Source organism: Lissotriton helveticus, chromosome 5_1 (assembly GCF_964261635.1).
Source record: "Lissotriton helveticus chromosome 5_1, aLisHel1.1, whole genome shotgun sequence".
Classification (NCBI taxonomy): Eukaryota; Metazoa; Chordata; class Amphibia; order Caudata; family Salamandridae; genus Lissotriton; species Lissotriton helveticus.
Genome location: NC_136065.1, coordinates 1,338,686,732 through 1,338,712,512, shown reverse-complemented (window position 1 = coordinate 1,338,712,512; position 25,781 = coordinate 1,338,686,732). Strand labels below are relative to the sequence as shown.

Here is a 25,781-nt window from a genome sequence, read left to right as displayed (position 1 = left end):
TGTGCAAGGGAAGATCACACTACAGCTGCGGGCACCCGCAAACACTGCTGCTTTTCTTGCACGACCCTTTATCGTGATTGTAAAGCATGCCTGAGGAGAGAGCAAACCAACCGAATAACATAACGAAAAAGAGCATACTTTTAATTTATTTATTAAGACTAGTCGGAGAGCCTCGCACCCAGACAAAAACAAAATGTACATCACAGGCTTTTTAAATAGCTTTTCTTACACTATGTACATTAATCCATACTTACTAGTATAAAATGATATATACATCATGACTATTTATACATGGAAGATGAGGAAAATCATAAACGTTTCCAAACTAAGGGCACCTTTGCAAATGAGCACATCGCATTTGGAGGACGAAATATCAGTGCGGTTAAGGCACCTTGTTTTTTCGCAACGATGTAACAAGAAGTGTGCATATATACATTTCACCCATGTACTATATATACACATCTATATATACACATATAATTAAACCCTTCAACTGGGGATGGCAGTGGAAGGTCACAAAACCAAATGTATCCTGCCATAGCCCTGGTAACCATGACAGCCGTTCATAGTCCAGTGACTGTTGTCATGGTAACAAGTCCCCTTACCCCCTAAAGCTCAGAATCCCAAGAACTATAAACATAACTTGTTTTTTGTGTTTTCACACACCCTACATTTACTGAATCATAGGCGTGAGAAGAGATTTTGAGTTAAGGTAGTGGAAAGTATAAGAAGGGTTTAACCATATATGTATATATAGCACCAATATTTACATACTTCATGAGGTAAATCACATGTTGCAACATCTGCAAAAAAGATAGTCTACTTGAGGGTGGCAGACCCATTTTTTTTATAGAAAGGAGCGAAAAGTTTGCGTTGCCCTCTGCTTAAGAACAATACATTTCAATTAGAATTCAAATCTATGTCACTGCATTTCTATATTATATCTGGTGTAAGTCAGTGGCACTTTATATCTACACAAAAGCATTTTAGGGGGCTCAATAAATACTTCACTGCATTTATTAGACTCAGACCTACTGTAACTGTTTGTTACTAGGCTACAAGTTTACTTCATTTCCTTTGGTCTGCAGGACTACAGCAACACATTTCTATGGGCCAGGATATTTATATATATATATAAATATAAGATGTATATTGCTGAAATTCACATTTATTTCACTGTATTTCAGTGGTACTACAAGATTTGAAATCTACATTAATATATTTCAATGGCAATTCAGAGTTAATTCGATGTATTTTTTATAGAATTTCAAATCTACTTCATGGCATTCTAAGGGACCGCATACCTACTTCAGTACATTGCAATGGGTCATCAGATCTACTTCAGTGCATGTCTATGATGTGCACAACACATTTCAATAGGACTGCTACTATCTACACCGGCACATCTCCGTGGGCTTCTGACGTTCTTCAGTACATTTCACATGGATTTCTTATCAACACCTATGCATTTCTATGGATCTTTAGGTATTCAGTGACACATTTCCGTGGGGTTTCCGCTCTACCGCAGGCGTTGTGTTGAACTTCACATCTACATCAGTGCATTTCTGTTGGACTTCAGATCTACCTCATTGTGCTTCTGTGGAGCATTAGATATGTCATAATGAATGCCCTGGACACCATTTCTACTTGCCACATATTGACCCAGTGATGGCAAAAATTATATTTCAAGTAATTCAACAATATTTACACACATAATCTATTCAAGTTCAGTGCACATTAAGTAAAGCATACATCGTCCCTCCCTCCCCCTACCATAAATAAGCTTGTACCATAGATTCTACTGCTCAAAGGGCCACAGCTAATGGACATTAAAGTCCTGCACAAGACCAGTAGAACTTCACATTTTAAGTTATGTTTCTTTCTCTTGATCCTTAGTCTCGGTTATCGTTAAAGTACAAAGCCAACCAGTAAATCCAGGGGTTAAAAAGAAAGAGTTGCAAATTGTGATATTTGTCGGACATGTAACTCCCAGAGTAAAAACCTACAGGAATCTACCTGACTGTGTAAGTTTACATAGGAGGGTGAGCACAGATTCCATTGTGATCGGTTACCTGTTGCACTTAAAAAATAACCCCTGGGAAGATAATATCTCTTTTAAGAAAATACAGTGTTAAACATAGATCATCAAGAATTTGATTCATCACGGGAAACTAACGAATAAACAGCAAATCCTGATAAAACTTGGAACCGTCTCATCCTTGGGGGAAGCAATCTTGGGACTATGTCAGGAAGTGAGGTCGCTGCAGAGCTTCCATTACACACTATCATTTTCTCAATGAAGGTAGCCTTTTAATTTGATGGCACCCATCAACCCTGCCAACATGTGCTCGGGTATAGATCTCAACAACAAGCACTGCTATCCACTCAGTCACACAGCACCACATAATAAACAATTTCATTACTGTACTTTATCATGGCTCACTTTACAATTCAGTAAACCTTTCAAGGAAAAAAGCTGAAAGGGTAGGAAGTTAATAAAGTTCATATGAGAATCGTGCAGACAGACCCATCTTGCCCTGACAATTCCCCATTATTCTGCTCCTAGCTGGTTTACACCTTTGATAATGCCCATCTGATACACAGTGTGTGCCCATGTCTGCCAATCACACTCAAGCTGCCCAAACTCCAGACACAAACACCATCATTCATACAGCATCGCTAGATCTCATCAACGTTTGTCTCACTCACTCTCTTGCCCCCTCAGATAGAAGCACACACGATATGGAACAGCTCCCTAAGCACAATCATCCCCCTAAACCACAGGTAGCTGTCATTCCAGCTTCTCATAAGAGCTCACTATATTTGTAGTCAGCTGTCACGTCAGCTGAAGATGTTGTGCTCTTTTTTGCTTCGTTCTCGTTGCAAAGGAAACAGAAATCTATTCAGAGGAAAGTCTGTTGTTTTTGCAGAGGGAATTCTGGTCAATGGCGAAGGAAGCGAAATGGACTTTGCCTGGGGACATGTACTCACAATAAAGTCAACATGCTGAAAGTCCAAAACAAATGTGCTTAGAAAGTATATCTTCCTACTTTCAATAGTCTTTCGAAAGTTTGCTTCTCCGTCTCTGTGGGCCACCTGGGGTGCCGCAGCGATGACTTCTCTGGAGGGGGGTTTGATCGTCTGTTCTAAACACGCAGAACCTTGTCCACTGGCCCGGGAGAGGTGGGTGGTTCGGAGGCAGACCCTTGGGCTTTGTTTGGTTTCAAAATGGAGTCAATGCAGGCACAAATGAACAGAAAACTATTAGGGCATTAATGCACAAAGGTACCTTTCACCTGGACTCCTGATTAACTCATCTTTTCCAGTTGAAAACAGGATATCCGGGGAGGACCAGCGAGAGAGGCGGTTTCAAGAGAACCAAAGCCCAACGCAGGATATATATATATATATATATACACACCCAACTCTTACTCATTTGGTAACAACAATTGGCATCTGTGAATGTTCTGTGTTGTCCTGCTGGTTCCCAAAACATGTTAATAAGAACGAGGGGACCATCGTAGTCCCTTTGTTGTTGGCAGCTATGAACATAAATACGCCATCCCCGCTGCTTGCAAGCAGAGAACTGGCTGTGCAAAGGTCCACCTGATACAGGCAGCAGACTTCTACCTAAGTGCCGAGCGATGCTCGGCATCTAGCACCATGGTCCATGGTCCATCAGGTCCAGCAGTCTTCAGTGAGCATCTCCCCTGTGGGTAAATCCAACAAAGAAGCAGCATTACGACGGAAGCAGCCCGGCGCACTCTTGCGGATCCTAACTGGCTCCCTTGAGTAATCTTCGGCACTTCCAGACCTTGACGGTGAGATCACTGTGAAGCAAACGAGGAGGAGTGAGATTAGACTAACAAAATCAAATCAAATAATTTACATTTGTTGTTATTAATAATAATAATAATAATAATAATCCACATTTGTAAAGCGCACAATCACCCAAGTAAGCGTCTCTAGGCGCTGGGGGCCGTCGGGAAGATTAAGCAAGCTATTGCCCAGAGTCACATGGTGCTGGGCTAACCTGCCGCCGGAGCCGGGGATCGAACCCTGATCCCCAGATTCCAGCGTCAGTCGCCCTGGCCGTGGCGCCACACCTCTCCTTATTCACATCATAACAAATGCCTAAAACCTGGGGGATGATTTTTCACTTCTTCAGTGTACACACTTTCTAACATGTTAAATTCGCAGTCTGAGCCATAGGAGATGTTGAGGGGCAGATTTACTAAACTTTCATGCAATGCAGGGCAGCAAACACAGTTACTGCACTGTGTGAAAGGAAGAGAGCAGAAATGCTTCATGTCTGCAAAGATGTGGACTATTTCTGTTCTCGCCTTGCACCGGTGCACTGTGTGCAGCCTAGCGCCAACACAAGCACCTTTGCATCATAGTGCAAGGCTGCCTGCGTTACAGGCAGGATTGTTTATGTACAGGAAGCGGCACCTTCCTGCACCAACATACTCCTTAGAGGCATTTTCCTCTTTCCATGTATGCTGCAAAATGCCACCTGATATTATGCCATCTGCAGAACGCAGAACACATGGAAAGAGGAAACAACGAAGAAAAATAAAGATATTTCTGCTCCTTATGCCTCACATGGGAAGGCGCAGCATTTTGACACATTCCCAGGTTTACAAGTCTTTGTAAATGCGCCAAAATCCATGGGTGGGTGCATGGGAATGCCCATGCGCCTCAAGGGTTAAAATGTAAGACAACGCAAGCAGTTGTCTTGCGTTGCATTTCTTGACAAAGCCATTCAAGGCCACGCAAATCAGGCCTTGCGATGCTTTGTAAATATTACTGAAGCCCTTGCGTTGTCCTTGCGTCGCCTTGCATGACGCATGGACCACGCAAAGGCTTCATAAATATGGACCAAGTGTCTGTTTTGCGCTACAAGGGGAAGCATCTGGCCCCCCTTGGCATCTGCTTTTAGTAACAAACCTCTGTGTGTCCGCAGACTTGCACTTACATTTTCTACCAGCTACTTGGTTGATTAAAAGTGGAGCTGATTTATTTACCCTAGCAGCTAAGAGAGCCTCTAGTACTGATGGCTTTCTGCTATGACACTGTGACAGTCCTTCTTTGCTTATACAGTACGCGCCTTCTTTACTACTTCAAAAAGTGTGCACATGGAGCTACCTATGTACATATGTGCAAGCTTTCTGTTATCTATATAAGAAGGGCATTTATATCTTATTAAGTTTAAGTAATGTCATTGGTGTAAATGTTAAAGAGAATTCCGCGTGTATCTGACATACACATATACACACTAAGGAGCATGGCATGGCAGGACATGGTGGTGGGAAACAAAAACACACAAATACACCCCCCATGGCCGGGAGGGACCTGGGCGCGGGAAGGAGGTGGGAGGAGCCGGGATGTGAAGCCGGATATAGCCAGGGGTAGGATGGTGAAGGTAAACAGCGAAGGGCAGTGGGGTGGTAAGAGGCACAGTCGTGGGCACGTGATGGACAAAATGCTGTGGCCTCACTCAGTCACTTGCAGTGGCACACACTAACAGGCGCGCAGGGCGGCTGAGCTCTTCTTCAGAGGGTGGCATGGGTATGATGAGACGGAATGGGCTATCCCGGGGAGGAGATTTCTTGGATTTTTCTGTTCACACAGGAAAAATGGTACAGATTTTCCATGTGATGATAAAATGGCTTCGGGAATAAGGTCAAAAAGACCTACAAAGGTTACTAACCATTTCCTGGGATATAAGCTATTCCTTAACCACTCAGAAGATAGCTATTCTAATCAGGGGCTTTGGTGATTGCTAAACCCCCAGGCCCAAAGACCAGTGTGACACTATGCACATTATAAGGGTCACTATAACATCAGGTGGTATTTACACAGCACTCAAGTCCGGTCTTTGGCATGAAGCAAATATGAGGTATATTGGCCTACTGCCCAAGGACAGTACAATATGAGGCAAAGTTTTAAGGCCGCGTGTATGTGTAGTGTGGGAGGCAAGCAGCCGTAGCCTGTGGTTGCACAGTCAGGGAGCAAAGATGGCAAAGGGAGAGGTTTCTAGCAGCAAATGTGAAGGTAGGAAAGGTGAGCTTCGAAGTAACCAGACAGCTTAACACATTTAATCGAGCAGGTTATTGTGAATGAGCTGAAACAACTAATGCAGTACCATGCACAAGGGGCCTCCCATATCACTACAGTTTAAACTTAAACCACAGACATCACAGTTTCACCTCCAGTTTTGAAAATCGCTGCATTTTTGCGAAATCTATGTCCTTTGCTAACTTGCAGCTCCGAACATTATCACCAATGCATAGTCGCTTATGAAGAAGTGGGAGACTTGCTACAGCAGAAACCTCTACATGAATAGTCTCTCTTATCTTCCAATTTGATTGCTCATTTGTATTTTCCATTTCATTCTTTTTTCCTTCTCAGCCTATGTATTTTTGGCTTGGAGCTGAGAAAGTGTCCAATAACGAGTGTGTGTATGGTTATTTTTGCGCTGATAATCTCGTAGAAGTACACAGCACATCATAATACAAATACTATATGCCATAAAATATACCATTGATTAAAATATGTTACAAAAATAATACAAGCCCATTAATTGATTACATATTTAAAACACGATAGCAATCCGAAATAGAAGAGCAGATTTCTATTGGGTCAGACAAACTTTTTTTTGTTTATATACTTACAAACATATGCCTTGTACTTTTTCACTAGACGGGATTATCAGCACAAAAATAAATGGCGCCACAGTGTCTGCGGGCAGATCTTCACATGCACGTAAAGGGCTCTTGGTTGTGCAGATTCACTTGCAACCGTGGCTATGCCATGGGCGAGAAACACCAGTCCTTTTTTCTTGTTTAACCAGTCTTTAAGTCATGCTCTGTTTGTTATTTGCCGGATCTAATGGCTCACTGGACTAATGATTCCACTGTAGGGAGGTGTATTTAGCATCTTTGTAACAGGTTCGAAATCTAGGAGCTCCATTCGACTCCCTCTATTCTGAGGTTTATTACAGGAGTACCGTTGGGCTGGCTAACACTATTATTCAGTGCCAAACTACCCCACCAGGCGAACATGTGATTTACAATGCACCCTAAGGCATGTTATTTTCATTTTAGATATTTACTTCTTATTCTTCCTGATCCTGCACTCTGTAGAACTCGGGGCATAAAAGAGGTGGAGCAGTGTGGTGGGCATACTGCCCTGTAGGTAACACTGGTGGGGGCGCTCATCGGGAGGCACACACTGAATTCCACTCTAACCTACTGCAAGGACTTGAAGGGAGCCACGTGCTCTCTGTGCATGGGTCCAAACGTAGGTACTTAGACACAAAGGCAGGCATGCGCTTCCCACTGCATTGACTTAAAGGGAGCTGCAACTAGTGAAGAAAGACTAGCCTTCAGATACAACAAACCTGCTTTAATTATCACTTAATAAGGCTGAAACTGTGGAGCCAAAGGGTCGTATCTTGCTCGGAAGGCGTTAGGAATGATAATCTGAACTCTTCCCCATGCACTGGAGGCAGAAGGGGCCACACACCAATCACCCGCCATCTCCTAAATCTTTATGCTAGGTGATCTAACAATCTCATGTGTTGCCTAGACTGAATAATTTGATTTTTACTTAGGCTGGTGTTCCTCCTTAATTTAGTGGTTCATTTCGATATGCTGTATCTTATTATATATAAAATATGAAAAGAAAAAAAATTCTGGCACTCCTGCAACTTAAGGAAGCGTAGGCCAGGAGTCTCCAGCTAGATGGAAGACGAGCCAAGAATGGGGGCTTCCCAAGCTTAACTTCATTTTGAGCTTCTTGAGCTACAATGTGCTTCCACAGGGTCTAGCACTGGAAGGGCCCCAATGCTATGAATTTGGGATCCCCACTTTCTGATTAGAACAGGTTGTTGTGGTTTCTTCAAGGTTCTGTGAGTTTGATGGGATGTTCCCTTCTGCTGTAATGTCACTGAGCTGGCCAAAGCTTGTATAAAGAAACATTAGCAATGAAAATGCGTGTTAAGGTGAATGCACTCATAAGGGACTTTCAAATAGGATCATTTTTCAACATTTTAAATATTTTTATAAAAGAGAAAGGAAAAAAGACTAATATAGAAAGTCCCATACCGTTTACTAGCAGCTCAAGCTGAGGCACATAAACAGAGAGAAAGAGAATGTGGAGAAAGAGAGGACACAGAAAGCTAAATAGTAAGAAGAATAAAAAAACGGGCAGCGAGAGACAAGTCAAAAGAGGCCTAAATGGAGGAAGAAAGGAACCATAGAAAGAAGGAAGGAAGGAAGAAAGAAGTAAGGGACATAATGAAGAGAAAACGGAAGCAGGGAAAGAAGGGGGAGACAGAAGGAATGAAGATAGAAAAAGGGTGAAAAGGAAGAATAGACAGAAGGGAAATGAGAGGAAAGAAGGAAGGAAGGAGCAATAAAAAGAAGGATGAAATGAACAAGGATAAAAGTAGGAGAGCAAATAAGAGATGCATGGAGCAGAAAAGAAAATAGTGAAAAAGCCAAAAACAATGATAAAAAAAGTAAGTAAAGAACAAGAATGTGAAAATAACTTGTTCTGAGAAAGGAAATAGAATATTCAATAGAGGGAAAGGAAAAGAAAAGGAGAAATACAAGTGAAAAAGAATGTGAGACATATTATGAACAAAAAAGTACAGAATGAAACAGAAACAAATTTTAGAAATGTAAAAAGATCAAAGTTTAAATTAAGTAAAAATAAAGGAATTCATAAAAAGTGGAACAAACATGGGGGTTAGATTGTGACAAAAGAGAGAAATTGGAGTGTTTCAAGGAAGACTGGCAGCACGGCCCTTGATGGCAAGGACCCGTCTTGGGAGGCACGGGGTGAGCCCAGGCACGTAGCTCCACACCTTCACTCGACAGTCACTGTGGCACAAAGAGGAAAGCAGAAAAAGGGAGATGGAGAGAGATGAGTGTGAGACAAGAGAAAAGATGGTACTTTATACCCATGGGTAGGCAGGTACTGCCATTGGAAGGACTGGACACTCTATACCAAGGACACTGGGATCATGTGGTTTTGCATCCACAGCGTTTTTCACATAATTTGCCGCATGGGCCTCATACTACATTCTAATGCATAATTTGCAAATTTTAACTAAAAATATATTGTTTCTAGCTCAAATGGATCAACACATACTAAAACCGTTATCACAAATGTTGTTGTGTAGTGGCAAGATTTTTGTCACACAGAAGCAGGTCACCTTTAATTTACAGCTTGTTACCCATTAGTCAATTACATTAGCCTTTGTTGTCTGAGCTAATAAATCTAAATCCCTACTACAAAAGATGTTCAATTTCCCTTAATCCTAAATACCATCAATTTGAGCAGAAACCCCTGTTCCCTCTCTGATAAATTAAGATTCAGAGACCTGTATACAGAATCCGGCCCACTAGTTACTAACAAGGGTCAACGGGTGTCTCAATCTAGACAAAACAGTTGCCAACGACAAAGTGGAAAATGAATGTCAGCTGTAAGCCAAGACTTTAAGCACAGGGGCAACTGCTGTCCCCCTGACCAAGAGACTTTGCTTAGCTTCATCTAGCACCCATAGCTCTCCTCCAACCGCATGTGGGCCACAGACATGAGACATGAGACATGTTTCACTCACAGTAAACCTATCAATCAATAAAACCGAATGTTTTTTTTTCTTGATTTTGCCATTACATGAAAAGACTTTCCATTAGACTGCACGGGTAGCGTTAAACTAGTTAGGCTGTAAGACTCTGAAACTCATGCAGCAATATATTTCTGCTCACATGTTTCAATGCTGAGCTGGTCTATTTGCTGAAGAATGCTCAACAAATAACCAAACACCTTGTTTTACTTTTGCATAGACTAGTCCAATTGAATTTTCGGTAATTAAAGAGACACATGATTTGCTGAATGAGCTTCTTCCACTGGTTCTGAGGCCAGGTTTGACCTCATGTCCCTTTTTACTTTAATAGGCATAGGGATCCAGAAGGACAGTGATCTCTTCTCATCTGGGCTATGGGTGACCAACAGGTTAAATAAAACAGAAACAGATAAGTGATCGCGAGGTTTAAACTGATGAAACTGATGTAACAGGAGATTTATTTAAGGAATGGCACTAAGAAAAGTGTCTATGCCTAGCTGGGAATATAGGAACTAGCTCCGCACTGACCAGACTGGTACTTACATCTCACCCAGTAATTTCCTCTATATAGCTCCTCACCTGAAAACCAACATTGCACTGCTCCTGGCTGCTCAGGTGGCATATTATTCAAGGTGCTGTTCCCACAGGGCCCAGGAGCACGTTTCCCATATACCCAAGCAAGCCCTCTGGCTAAGGGGCACAAGGGGTGAACCATTCTTGAGGAATACATATCTGGGTCCATATCGCTCGCCCCCCCTTACCTACTTCCCTTTACTAGGTCCATATCCCACGCCCCCTTACCTCTTTCGCTTTACTAGGTCCACAGCCCTCGTCCCCCTTTACTCCTTCCCTTGCCTACATTCATTATTTCAATCTTTCCAGTTGGTGTGGATTCCGAGGGATGTATTTTGCCTCTCTATTTTCGCTCTCCTCTTTTTTCTTTTGCTTCTATCTTTTCAAGAAATTTGCTAATGTACACTTATCTTATGTGAATGAAACTGAATTTACTAAGTGTGTCATGTCTTGCAATTCTGTATTTATTAGATTATAAAAAACAGTAATTTGCAATTGTTAGTCAGTGCATGCACGCCAATTCGCAGTATCCGCACGACACCTAAATAAGTTCAAATTATATTGTGAAAATATTCATAGAGCTACAACTGATTGAAAAATACACTTTGTAAATTGCATGATCTACAGTACTCCCAACTTCAGTATGCCTGTAAAAACGAATACGTGTTTGGCCCCTGGTAGAAGCTCTGCAGGTCAGCTATGGGGTGAAGCAAAGGGCCATCTGCCCCTTGTAGCCATCTCTGCCTGTCTGGGCCGTATCTATTTGTGGCAGAAGTTCTGTAAAACCACTGCAGGCCTGGGGAGCAAGAGCTGTGTTTAAAGTGTCTGCTCTGCTAACTTTTTTTGCATTGAGAAAATAAACTCCCAAAGCAAGAATTCGTTTTTAGATACGAAACAACAAACCCCGATGTGTAAGGAGCTTTCTACCTGGGTCTGGGGTTACTGTTTTTAGGTCGAAGCATGCTTACCTGCTGTCTGAGAGCTTTCCTTGTAATACATTTCACCCATGGTTTCTATTCGCTTTGTGGTGTGTAACTCACATTTGCCTGTTTTCTATTTGCTGCCTTTATTTGTTTTAGGCTTTCTAGCTTAAGTTCATCCCTCCTGTGGGCAAAACGCATTTACTGTATCCTTCCAAGTACACGCTTTCTGTAAATAGGCCTTTAAATCTTGTTCTTCTCCTCTCATCTTTGCTGTGCATTCAACGACCGAGGCCAAATGTCAGGCTCTGTATTCCAGGTAGCTTGGTGTTTACTTTTCTTTCCCTGACTTCAAAGTGGGAGAATTTATGTGACAACCCATCCTGCTGACTAACCATGTGAGAGGTCAGACTGTAGAATGTTATTTTTTTAGCACACAACAAAGACTACATCAGAATTAGTAAAGCAGAAATGAAGTATATATTTTGTAATCCTAAAGTATGGTGGAAACAAATATTTTAATGCGATCAAAACACATCAATATAGTATATGATGACATTTCCACACATTATCGTTTGTGCACAGTAAAGCTGTGTCTGTGCAGATGTAAAGGTTATTTCATTTGGAAGTGTGCTTTCTGTAATGGCACTGCGCTACCACTCCATGCATACTCCACAATAATCCATTCCTCTTTATACTGCTTCTCACTCTACAACACTATTCCACATCACTCCACTCTACAACACTCTACTTCACTATGTACCCTTCCACTTTACGCGTTTAGGGAAAAGAGGGGCCCCCTTACACCAAAAAGGGATTAGGGCACTTACTCAGTGAGAAAAGGAAAATCCCTTTTGGTAATTATTTCGCAGTATAATTTGTATTCGCATAGCACACATACCTATATACTTTGTCTCATTGTCCACACATACTACAATTGGACCATATATAATAGGGAAAACCATATAAACACTTTATATAAAAAAATATATCACATATATTTATTGTTTGTTTGTATACAAAATATCACATTAAAAAAGCCCATAAATCCATACATTTGATAACACAAAAATTCATAAAAATATAATCAATTAAAAAGATTAATCACAGTAAGCATGAAAACATCAAAGGAGTGAAACAACCGAAAGCTAGACAGAATTATTTTTACGCCATGCCACTCCATTCTATGACACTCCACTCCACACTATGACATATCACTCCACTCTATGTCCCTTCACTCTAAAACACTTTAAGACACGTCATGCCCCTCCACTCCATATCACTTACCCCACTCCAATCTACCCCAACCCAATTTACCCTACCCCAATCCACTCCACTCCAATCTACCCCCACTGTACACCAATATCCACCACTCCACTTGAGCTCAATCTACCCCACTCCAATCTACCCCAGTACACTCCAATCTACCCCAGTACACTCAACTGATTCCATTCCACTGCAATATACTCCAATCTAATTTACCCTATCCAATCCCAATCTACCCCACACGCCTCTACTCCACTCTACCCCACTCAAATCTACCCTACTCTACCCCAGTCCACTTTACTCTACCCCACTCCAATCTACCCACTCTAATCATCCCAATTTACCTACTCCATCCAATCTACCCCACTCCAATCCATACAATCTACCCCGCTCCCTTCCACCCTAATCTACCCCACTCTACACCAATACACCCCACTTGACCCATCCCCAATCTACAACACTCAACTTCAATCTCCATCCACTCCAATCTACCCCACTCAAATCCAGTCTACTCTCCTCAACTGTACCCCAATCTACCCCACTTAACTGTACCCCAATCTACACCACTCCAATCTACTACAATGTACCCAGTCCAATCTGCCACAATATATCCCTGTCCACCCCTGTCTACCCCACTTCAAGCTATCCGATCTACCCCACTCCACTCTACTGCAGTCTGCCATACTCCCCTCTACCCCACTCCATTTCACTCCTATCTAACCCACTCCAATCAATCATATTCTACTCCAATCTATCCACTCCACTCCATTGTAACACACTCCACCCCAATCCACCCAGGGGCGTAACACAGGCCCACGTAGCCCCCGCAGTGCGGGGGGCCTCTAGCTCCAAGGGGCCCCCTCGGCACTGCACTGTGGCTGGAGAGTTCCTGATTGAGCCCGGAGGGGGCCCCTCTAAGTACCGTGCAGGGCGGCCACCTCACTTTTCATTACGCCTGTGAATCCAACCCACCCTACTACAATCTACCCCACTCAATTCCAATCTACCCTACTTTGATCCACCCAATCTATTCCTATCTACCCCACTCCATTCCACCCTAATCGACCCCACTCCACTCCCACTCTTCTCTACTCCACTCCACTCCACCCTAAACCACCCACTCTGCCCTAATCTATCCCACTCCACTGTACTTCACTCCAATCCTCCAACTCCACTCTTACCCTATCGACCCCAGTCCACTCCAATCTAACCCACACAACTGTACCCCAGTCTACCCCACTCCAATCTGCTGTAATCTACCCCAAATTACCCCAATCCACCCAGTTTGCCCCACTTCTCTCCAATATTCTCCACCCACTCCATATCAATGCACCTCAATGTACCCCACTTCAACATAGTCTACCCTAGTCCAATCTACAGCACTCCAATTTACCCCACTCGCCACTCCAATCTACCCAACTCCACCCCATCCCAATCTAGCCAACTGAACTCCAATCTATCCCACTCTAAGTCACTCCAATCTACCCCACCCCAATCTACCCCACTCAAATCCAAACTACCCCACTCTATTCACTCCAATTTACCCCACTCCAGTGTACCTCACTGCCTACCCCACTACAATCTACCCCCATTCTACCCCACTCCACTTCTCCTCAAGCCACCTCACCCCACTCTAGCCCATTCCAGACCACACCTCTAACTTTTAGCCATGCTGTTCAGCAGCTACATTGGTGTACAATGGTTAAAACACATTGCCAAAAGCTCTAGCATAGGTGAGACCTATTGGATTTGCCAATGCTTGTCCCATGCTTCTGTTCACCGCGCTTTGCATTGTGGACAATGGGCAGGGTAAATGAATGATGAATGCCCCACCCTCAATAGGGCAAGATGACACTCATAGTGACCTGGCAGCTTTTTGGCAATTGGGCCACCAGAGTAGAGGAAGTAAGAATTTGGGATGGCTCGACGACTGCCATTTCACAGCGCTGCTCGCATTCTGCCAAATTCTAAATAAGGCCTTAACTTTTCTCTAGTCTACATATGTGTTTCTGTCATAACTGCTGACAACATAGCAACCAAAGGCTATCCATACAAATTGATGCCTGGTTGTGGAAAGCAGTACAGTAACAAAAGATAAGCTAGACAAGAAAAAGAAAGCTGGCAAACTACAGTGAAATAGGTTTATATTTAAATTATCTATATGTAAAGATATGTGAGACAGTGCTGTTAAATGGACTTTTGCCCTATTAATAAAATGTGCAAATGTTCTTACTATATAGGATATAAGATTCAATGCATTGTGTAGGTGGGTTTTTGTTTGCCGCCCTCCTTTCATATTGTGTAATGTCTGCTTTATTAAGGTTGTTAGACCTGGCATCATTGGCGTGAGTCTCCCTTCCATTTTGACGGATTGCCTCCTCTGTTTTTGATATGTTTTTGCTGGATTTATGCTTTGGGCACTGTGCCACTACTAATCAGCGCCACAGTGCAAGTGCTCCCCATGTTAAATTGATATACTAATTGGATTCCCTGATTGGGTCATTTAATTTATCTGCCAGCCCCTAGTACAGTGCACCATGTGTGCCCAGGGCTTGTAAATCAAATGATGCTGGTTGGCTTGCAGCAGTGGTTGTGCCACCCACAGAAGCAGCTTGTAAAGTGTGTTTCAGGCCTGCCATTGCAAGGCCTGTGTGCAGTCTAGCACTGCCATGTCGACTTGGCCAAGTGCACCCACTTGCCAGTCCCTAAACCTTCCCTTTGCTTCATATTAGACACCCCTATGGTAGGCCCAAGGGCAGGGTGCATTGTAAGTATAAGGCAGGACATGCCCTGATGAGTGTAGCATGTTCTAATAGTGAATTACAGCCATTTTCGTTTTTCACTATTGAAGGCCACCTGTTCTCATAGGCTAGTATGGGCAGTTTGATTATTACATTCCTTATAATCCTAACTGACTCATGGAGCACAGTAGAATTTTGAATTTAGTATGCCTGAACTCAGAATAATAAAATACATCTTTTTCTAAAGTTTATTTTAATATTCTGTGTTTGCAAATCCCACTTTTAGAAAGCAGGTATTTGCTTGCCTAACCATTTGAGCCTGCCTCTGCTGGGTTGTGTATTCCTTGTCTGGGTTTGTGTGTGACAGGGCTGGGGAAATTCCAGGAGACAGACTGGGACAGCCCAGTGGTGAATAGAGAGATTTACATCCAGATGGAAGGGAGGAGTGCACCTGGGACCCGAATACGGTTTGGCCTTCCCTCTACAATGCTGGCTCCAACCCCTGTGGCTTGTCTGATGTCTCTGCCCTGCACAGTGAAAGGAGAAGAGGAATCCTGTCAACAGAGTGCTCCAGAGGTGGATCTTCCCTCCCCATTGCTGGCTCCACCTCCTGTGGGGCGTCTGAAGTATCTGCCCTGTACAGTGAAAGGAAGAGAAGAGTCATGTCAACAAAGTGCTCAGAAACTGGTTTGAACTAGGCAGATGCCTCTCTGCCTTCAGAGAACAAAGGATTTTGGGGTATAAATATTGGGACCCTGATCCCAAGAAATTAGATCACTTCTGGAACAAGAAACCTTTCGGCCAAGGAGAAGAACCAAGGAAGCTGCAGGAGTTTGGACTGCCCCTCTGCCAGTGTGCTGTTTACTGGGTTGGCCTGCAGTGGTTGCTTTATTGCCAACGGAAAGGAGAAGGAACTTTGTAAAGGACTTTCATCTACAGAATATTCTCCAAGGGCCTGAACTGTGCGTGCCTCCTGCTGAAGTCTCAGGGCCAAAAGACTTCACCTCCAGCTCCCTCCTGAATTTCCTTGCTGGGAATTCTGACTCCAGTCACTTGCGTGCCGCTGGGAGCTGGAAGCGTGACGCATCGAGAAGAAGCGTGTCACCGCCGCAGCTGAAATCATCGCAACGCCGGAGAAGCGAGCCTCCATCACATCTCCCTGGAAGCGTGTGTTCATAGAAGCGGTCTTCTGTCGCATCACCGGAGAAGCGTGCTGCAGGGCCTGTCGATGCTCCAAAGTACAGAGTAGTCACAAGGCTGCCAGGGCGTCATCGCATCGTCATCACATCGCCGCATCAAGGGCGCCATCTTCTCGCATCGCAACTGGATCATCGCATCGCATCAAGGCGCCATCTTGCGCACCGCAACGGGCCCGCAAGCCGAGAATCTACGCATCACCTCCGCCTGTAAGGCTCACGATGAGTCCCCTACTCTGCGCAAGCATTGAGGCAGGACACAACCGTTCCCCCGGATCACGGAACCGACGCATCTCCCCTTTTGCGAGCCTTTTGTTCACTTTGCGTTACGCATCCAGGTACTTTGTTGAGAACTCTGTCGCATTTAACAGCAACTTGATCTAAGAGACTTTAATCATCTTTTAAGTAATCTTAAGTGTAGTATTGTGGATGTTATGTTGTTTGTGGTCTTGTGTTTAAGTCTATATAAAGTATACTTATTTTTATAAAACCTGTGTGGGGTCCATCTGTAGTGTTATCACTGTATTACTGTGTATATTCACAAATGCTTAACACACTGCCTCTGAGATAAGCCTGTCTGCTCGTGCCAAGCTACTAAGGGGGTGAGCAGGGGTTATTAAGGAGTGTAATCCCCTTATCCTGACTTAGAAGTAAGGGTCCCTATTTTGACACAGGTGAATACCATTGCCAACTAGAGACCCCCAGATCTAACAAAGGTTATAGATTTTGAATGAACAAACCCGTCATAAAAGGGTCCCTGGAAAAAGTCTGATGTTTTAGAATTCCTAGTTTTCTGCTGGGAATCTCTGACAGTTTCAGATTTCGAGAAGCCCTCGCGTGTGTAACCACTTCAGCATTGGAAAACATAACAAGCATATTTTAAAATGCAAAAATGAGATGCTGCAGTGCATTTAAAACCATTTTTTTGTTTTTCAAAAGAAAGGAATACTTTTCGTAATTTAGAAAACCCATCAATTTAGAGGGTGTATCACCCCCATTACCACTCTATAAACGTAGGAGTAAAGGCATGTGTGTGTTTCCATGGTGACAAAGTATCTGGACAATACCTGTGAATGTATGGTGAATACTTCATGGTGTGTGGCTATTTACCTACTTATACTGGCAGACCCAACCGGGAATTCTCACAGAATGTCCTTAATAGTACATTTGTGCAGTGCACTGACTTGTGCTGGGCATTAAGCTCCATTGCAAGGATATTTAGGAGCCCTAAGCACAATGATGGTGTGTCGTTTGGGTACTCCCTTTTCTCACTAACAAGGTCACTTTTGAGGCAATGTCTTGCAATCTGGTGCTCTCTTATGGCTATTTGTAGTGGCGATACAAAGCGGCCTACAATGGCTTAATATCTCAAGAGAAGGGACAAAGAGCTGCTGTCAAGAGCAAAAATAATCAAGCAGCAGCCCTGGAGCCCAGGAGCTGCAGATATTTGAGAAAATGTCTGACGAAGATAGATTGTGTTTTACTGCAAAATTGTCTATCATGGGTGTTGTCATAGCTTCTGCTACAGTTGTGGTGGGAAACCGATGCTGCCAAGAAAGTTAATCTTTCAAAGCTGGCCAAGCAGGAACAGGGAGAGAGAGAACTGATGCTGTAAAGGGAAGATAAAGGGTGCTGTCTGGAAGGTGGACAGGCACTGCACAGTGACTTTGATGGCTCTGCCTCACCGTGGCATGTCCTTAAATCAATCATCCAGTGGGATTGAGAGGCTGCTGGGCGGAGTTGCCTAGTGAGCACTTTAATGGCTTTCGTTAGCCGAATAAAGTGGTTTGACTTGACTTGCCTAGTGAGGAGAGCAAGCGAGCAGTAACAACCACTGGGGGACCAGAAGAGGATATGTCTTCCATGGAGCTGGTTTGTGAAAGGAGATTAGTGGGCAAAGTCCAAAAGAGGTAACTTAACTGTGACACTGCTAAGGGCATTGACACTAATATGGAGAATTTCAGATATGTGACGTCTGTGGGACTTAAACTGTAAGGTGTCAAATAACAGAGGTAAAGCACATGAAGGAAGTACATATGTTGGCATCATAAAGACATTATGGAGACAGGATATTTTTCTGATTTAAATGTGTGGTGGGCAGCGCACTGAAGACCACACGCGGAGTAAAAGCGCGTTTGGAAAACCGCACCCAGGCCACAGGAAGGACACAGAACAGGGACATTTCACACATCTAATGGCCAGATAAAAAAAATAATCAGAAGCCTGGAGAAATCCCTAAGCTTATTGCCATGCAGGGCCATAACAGGTGCCAACTGAACAATGTAAGCACTTTAAACATGAAAAGAGCAATGGAACATGGAAATAAAAAATATGCTAAGGATATTAGAATGCTGTTCTATGTTCTAGAACTCCCCAATCGCCATATTTGAAACAACTCTTGTGTGTTTACTTGTGCCTTGTGGAGTGGTTATACCGTGTAAGCGTGTCATAGGTACCTTGCTAAAAAAAAAAAGGCCCTTGTGTTGCAAATAAAGCATAATAGACACCTACCCCATTTCATTAAGTAGTATTGGGTAGTAATTGTGAGCGACGGAACCCTAGGGCCCTGTCTTTCTTCAATGATACTTAAACTGCGATATCCCGGAGGAGCGGCCCCTGGTGTGATGTTTGCCTTTAAGGTGCCAGTGGCAATCTAATAAACTCTGAGGCACATCGGAGACTCTATGGTGCGTATTCTATGAGATGCAGCCATTGCACGGTTGTTTGCATTATAGTGCGCTGTTTAAAATATATCCTTAATCGTGCGGCTCCCGCTGGCAGTCATGGGAAATTATTATTTGGTCGTAAAGCATTTTTTCATTACCATGTGACTTGTAAGGAGTTAGAATGCGCGCACTGGGATTTGCAACGGCAGTTCTGAATGCAAATGTTGTTAATCTGACCCCCGAGGTTGAGGTAAAGTTACATTTCTGTGGCTCACTCATGCTCAGTAAAGTGTAAAGACGTCTTTGGGAAGGGAGACTATCTAGCGTTAGATGCTACAGGGACAAGAGGCGTGGACGTTTTGTTTTTTTCAGTGTGAAAATAACATTGACGTCAGCAATAGCGATTTCAGCACTGTGCTGCAATCAAAGAGGAGATGCGGGCATAACAGGGCAATCTGGGACTGAGTCCTGAAAGGGATTGCTTTATGAACCAGAATGTGCAAACCAGAAACATGCAGTTGTAACATTTGCAATTGATTTTATAATGCTCTATCGCCCTCTGTCGGCCATGACAAGTACCAGCACAGGAATCAGCGACAGAACTGCTCTCACAATGAACATCTTTAGCAGAGAATCCATCTCTGCCCACCTCCCGCTCCATCGCAAGTACAGCTTAAATCTTGAGAGGACCACTTTCCAAGAGTCCTGTCACCAACACGCGGACACAGCTTTACCATAAAGATAAACTGGATGATCTGGATTAAAAATTAATATTCATAAGGTATCCTTGCACGGAAGAGATTAATGCCAACTTCATGCCATGGCGCTCACTGCAAGCTTGCTGCCACGGGGAAACACCCCGCGTCAGCAACCAAAGGACATTCTAAGCCTTTCTGTGGCTGCTGTACAGGGGCGCCGTGAACCCCATCCTTAGCAGCTACAGCGGGGGTGTGGCTCTTTTTGGGTCTCTTCTGTCTTCAACTCACCAGTCAAACTCTCATAATAACATGATGAAGCAATATAGCATCAACCGAAAAGCAAGAGGAGCAGGGCTCGAGTCGGGGTACCACGCGGGTGGACGTCGTCCCCCCACTTATTTTACCGGCAGCTCAATAACTGAAGCAAATGGAGCCACACATTCACTCTTTGGCCTCTCTGGGGCGAGACCGGAGCTCATTCAGAACGCTGCTCACGCGCTGGCTTCTCTGAAGCAATGGCATTTAAGGGATAAGTGAGGGGAGGCAATGAGTCTGATGGTGCAAGCCACCTTTCGTGACATCACTTCCTGTCGTCACTTCTTTTTTTTAGGACTTGTGCCCTGAAGCGGAGTGAATAGAAAAGGGAAACAAGGAAAGATTAATGACTTAGGAAGGGTGAAAGGAACGATAGAGGGATGAGTAGGTGGATGTATAAGGGTGGGTGAATGGGTGAAAGAATGAGTTAATGTATATGTGGGTAGACAGGTGAAGGAATGGAGAATGGATGGATGGATGGATAGACAGGTCAAAGGATGACAGAGTAAAGGGATGGATAGAAGGATGGACAGGTGAAAGGATGGTACAGTAAAGAGATGGGTGGATGGATGAGTCAATGAAAGGATGAGCAAATGGATGGCAGACTAGATGGATGAGTGAAAGGACAGCAGAGTGGATGGAAGGATGATGGGTGGCATGATAAATGGATGGTAGGGTGAATGGATTGATGGCAGAATGGATGTATGGCACAGTGAATGAAAGGAGGCATAGATGGATGGATGGCAGAGTGGAAGAAGGGTTCGGTGGATGGCAGAGTAGATGGATTGATGAAATGGGGAAACACTGATTTATGCATGCAAAAATGAATGGATGTATGAATGTAAAGGTGAGATAGTGGATATCAGCAGGTGGCTAGAAGGGTAAAAGAATGAATGTATAGATGCCTGGCTGGATAAAAAATACAGTGGAGCTCTTCTACGAAGGAGCTGGCTCGTTTGCTTCACTTGCTTTGTGCCATCATAGCTTTTATTTAAAAGTGGATGGTACTTTAATTTTCTGGCTACTCCCTTGCTGCCGAATTCCTGAAATGCACCCTCTTACTGAGGCACAGTTGCAGTGTTAAACTGACCTATAGGGTAATCAGGCAGAGCCAGATGGGTTAGTGTATGGGCCGGATTTTTAGCTGTTTGTTGGTTTGTTTTGTGGCTTGCTGGGGCGGTTTATGCTGTTGATTTCCCTGATAATAAAACAAATTGTTGCCATGCAACCTTCCATACCCTGTAAAATACTTATACGGCATGTCTTTACAAGTTCAAAGCTGCCTCAATTTGCTGTGAACGGGATGTCACTCTGTCAGTGTGACTATTGACTCCGCTCGTTTACAAATTGTGTTGTGGGTAGAAGCGGGACAGACTGCCCAAGCGGTGCTCTGTTTGTAAAACTGTTCATTGGCCTACGGACAGATAGATGGACGCTACAAAATGAGCAGGCGGCCGATGGGAGGAAAGGAGGCCGCGCCCCCCAATACATGTGCGGGGTGTTGTGCAGTGAGGCGGCCTTCACCCGGTATTTATTTATTGCAGGCGAAGGGGCGTTTGCATGACGCTCGTCGGCGACACACAAGCTTTCAGGGGCTGCCCCAAAGACTCGCTCTCAGGAACCGCTTCCATTTAATTCCCAAAAGATGAAAAATGGAAAGTAAAGAGAGCCCCGCACCCCTCGAGACTTGTGCCGCAGAATATTTAATTAGTCGTCACTGACCGTTATTGGAGGTGTTTATCTAATTGTTTCCGTGGTATCGTCGGCGCAGGCTCGTCAATTTAAAGCTGCAGATACATTATGACATCTCTGAACCTATTGTGGCACTGACGCATAACCCTAATTAAATTATCACATCCATTCTCAAACGTTACAACATAAGATTCTTCAATGGTGCGCCTCACCTACAGCTCCTAGAAGGAAAGGCCATGCGATTCATTTTCGTCATTAATCTTTCCCAATGTGGACACTATGCTGTCACCCCAGCTTATTAACCCCCTTCCTCCATCCCCACGTGTCCGGAGCGCGCGAGAAAGAAAAACGACTACGCCACGCTGCAGATTGCGGAGTAGTCGACAACTTCGCATTCTACGCGGAGCGCGAAGTTGCCGATACTCCGCAAACTCCGCGAACGGAGCGTAGTTCTTCGCCCAGAGTTAATGTTATTGCGCTTGGATAGTGACTGGGCCTATTTTTCTAAGTGCGTGGCGGTGCGCATGATGTACACAATGCTCATATTTATTTTTCCTCTGCTGTTTTACTTCTACTACAATAATGTGTCTCAAGCTCAGATCGGACAAGACGGAAGTCCTCATCTTTGGGAACAACACCTCGCCATGGAACAATGCAAATCGACTTGCTAAACTTGGCCAATTACCCGCCTTACAGACCACAATGGAAAGCAGGCTATATATGAAGAAAAACAGGGAAAACGCAGTCTCATCCACCAGCGTCCACACCCTGCACATGCTCCGCCCCTGAAGGACCATCATGCAGGCCCTCATCACTAGCAGGCTGAATCACAGGATCACACTCTACTTAGGAATCACTGCATGCCTTTCTATCGTAACTACGGATATGTAGCAGCATTTGTCACAAAGAAAAGAAGCGAGAAACCTCAGTGGCTTTTAGTTTGCTCATCTAGAGGCAACAAGATAGATAATTCTCATTGTTCAAAAAGGAAAGGTAATGGGCAATTTATTCTTTAAAAATATATATACTGAGTTCCAAATTCATGTTGTTACTAATGGCAAATAGGCTAATATACATTTTAGGAAGTACAAATATTAATTTGATCAAAAAGGCTCACCACATGTCTGACTGCCTTTTGAGACTGTATTGTGGCAAATGTGGACTTGGAGAAAACGAGTTGCATGAGGTTAGGTGAAGTACACAATTGCTAGAGGACAAAGTGTTGCAGAAGGTAATTGACATGCCAGCATGAGGGACAAAACAGAAATGTATGGACTGATAGATGCAAGGTTGTTCCAAAATATCAATATATTGATGACATTTGAATGAGAGGGCAGGGAGTTGTTCTACCTTCAAAATTCTCGTTTATGTTAGTGAAACGTGTGCATATCGGACAACGAGGGATGGTGCTGAAGAATAAAAGATTAAGAGAAACACTGGTGGCAGTTGATGGATAGTGAAGTAGAACTGAAGATAGAGAGGTGTGCTATGTGAAAGATACCATAGAAGAATATGAGGTGGGGGAACACACCCATAATGATAATTATGCCGACGATACCCAGTTAATTTTTTCTTTGGAAGGTAAAGATGGCGTCCCCCTAGAGAACTTCCACCGATGCATGACGGCGACAGCAGACTGGCTGTGTACCAACTCACTCCAGTTTAATACATCAAAAACGGAGGTGCTGTACTGTTCCAACGATCGTGTTCCACGCTCCCTGCCAGAGGGTTTTTGGCCCTCTTCCTTCCCGGGGGCAGTGATGGCAGCAGAAACTGTCCGCAATTTGGGAGTTATGTTTGGCCCAAATTTACAACTGGATGCCTTCGCCAACAAGACCGTGGCCACATGTATATCATTGCTCCGTATGCTACGCAAAGTCCTTCCTATGCTCCCAGCTCAGGCTAGGCCTGAAGTTGTGCGGGGATTAGTTTAAGCAGGTTAGACTATTGCAACGCATTGCTTCTGTCAGCACCTAAAACATTGGTGGGCAAGCTCCAACGGATACAAAACATGGCAGCCAAGTTGGCTCTCTCTCGCCCGCGCACCGCCTCCTCCACCTCAGCATTGCTTGATCTTCATTGGTTGCCTGTCCAGCCAGGATACCCTCTGGGTGACAGTGTCTGCGCTATATAACATCGCAATACATACATACATACATACATAATGTCATCAGTGCTGCCAGAAAGATCTTTGGAGAGGTTGGCATTGATTGTCCCAGATTTATTTATATTCTTCCACAAAAGCTAAGTTTTAAGCTTTACGACTTATTTCAATTTTAATCTCACAGGGTCTTGTTTTATATGCACCACACTTGGTAATTTTTTGCAGTAATTTTTGGGGACATATCTTTATTATTTGAGGCAAGATGGTTACCAATAATGATAAAAGTGGGCATAGCTGGTGAGTACCAATCAGCAAGCTCTATCGGTGGTGCGCACGTGAGGTGCCATCTTCTCCTCCTCCTTTTTTCACATTTTTCTTAGGGTTTACATATGGATTGCTGTAACCTCTTTTGACACATTATTATTTATACATCCCTATATGTATAGGGGGTATGGAATATGGTGACTGTCATGTGAGAAAGTATTTTATATAAATAAAATAAAGTTTAGGCAGTAAAGCGGGAGGACACTCCCTGTATGAAAGTGAGGAGTGTTCATGGGAAAAAGAGAGATAGAACCCCCTCCTCCGCTTATACAAGTGTCCTCCAGATGAGGAGCCTTGAATGAACAGGTTTTTGTGTTTATATTGCGTATTGAGTGGAGGGCGACCTGTCTATTTATTCCCTCTGTAGCTCCTTGTTGATTGAAGATGTGCAGGGCACCCTGTAGTAGACAATCCTGAGGGAAACCACCATGTAAAACGAATTTATATTGGTCAGAATAGAAGACATATCTTTCATACAAAGGGCCAGTGTTTGCTTTTTCCACTGTAGCATAGAATGAGACACTACTTATGGTTTTGTTGCAAACCTTTCAATCTGTACGATTGGGGGTAAGGCGGTCAACAACTAACTCATAGGCCTCAATTACGGGCTGTGATGGTGACTTCGTACGACTATAAGTGGGCTTATTTTCACACAGATTTTCCAGGCGTTCGCCAAGACCCGCCTTGAAAATCTAAGCGTTAAAATCACATTAGATAAGGCTGCAGTGCTGTCTCAACAGCCTGACTTATAAACATTGGCTTTAGCCTCCAATCAGAATCAAGTTAAAGATAAATAAATCATTTTTAGGGGTGGGCGCAACTCGTGGAATTTTACTCAGCAGAATTCTGCTGGGTTTCATAAAAACCCTCATCTGAACTTTCACCCCGAACCCTACTAAGTCCCAGAGATGCATTTTTTTTTCTTTTTTTTTTTTCTTAGGCTACTTATATAGCGCTCGAATCACCATGAGGCATCTCGGCGCTTGCCTTGGGAACCCATCCTGGCTTTTCCCAGTGAGATAACCCGTACTGGGTATCCCCCAGGTGAAAGCCAGGCATCCCGCCGCGGGGGTCCGTTGTGGAGATTAAGCAAGCTTAATGCCCAGAGTTGCAGAGTGTGAACCCGTGATTCGAGTAGGCACCGAAGCGAGAATTATCGAGTCCGCTGACCCTGGTCCACGACCCTGCCGCGTCAGGAATTGAACCCTGGTCCCGGGCCGTTCTCTGCTTCAGGGTCTGCCTGCTCTAACCAGTGAGCCACACTTCCCCACACCAGTGAGCCACACTTCTCCCCTGCTAAGCAGTATGCTCCTTTTCCCTCTCTCACCCTCCCCACACCCGCTTTGTACGTGTGCCCTGCAACGGCATCCTATAACTCACATTTACCGCTTACTCAGAGCAAGCGGTAAACTAGTGTGTTATAGGGTTGCCACCTTCCTTAGAAAAAATATACCCAACGTTATTTATATGTTGCTTTTCTGAAAACCCCAAAAGTTTGTAGATAATTAAAGAATTCATGTCAAATTGTCAGAATTTTTCATAACATTACAATTAGCCCTCTGTGATAATATTTATTCTGAAATGATTTAGACAACTCTCAAATACTTTCTAACTGACTTCTTTGTGTATTTGCTGTTTCAAATTTT

At 43.8% G+C, this 25,781-nt stretch overlaps 1 protein-coding gene across 4 annotated transcripts in view; it reads right to left on the bottom strand.

Moving 5' to 3' along the window:
- Positions 1 to 135: 135 nt before the first annotated feature.
- KIF21B (kinesin family member 21B) overlaps positions 136 to 25,781 on the bottom strand; it is a 493,467-nt gene continuing 467,821 nt past the window's right edge. For all 4 annotated transcript variants that reach the window (XM_078644203.1, XM_078644205.1, XM_078644204.1 and 1 more), the window contains one exon: positions 136 to 3,830. In XM_078644203.1, the coding sequence (XP_078500329.1) occupies positions 3,776 to 3,830 (55 nt within the window). In that variant the 3' untranslated portion in view covers positions 136 to 3,775. The remainder of the gene's footprint in view (positions 3,831 to 25,781) is intronic.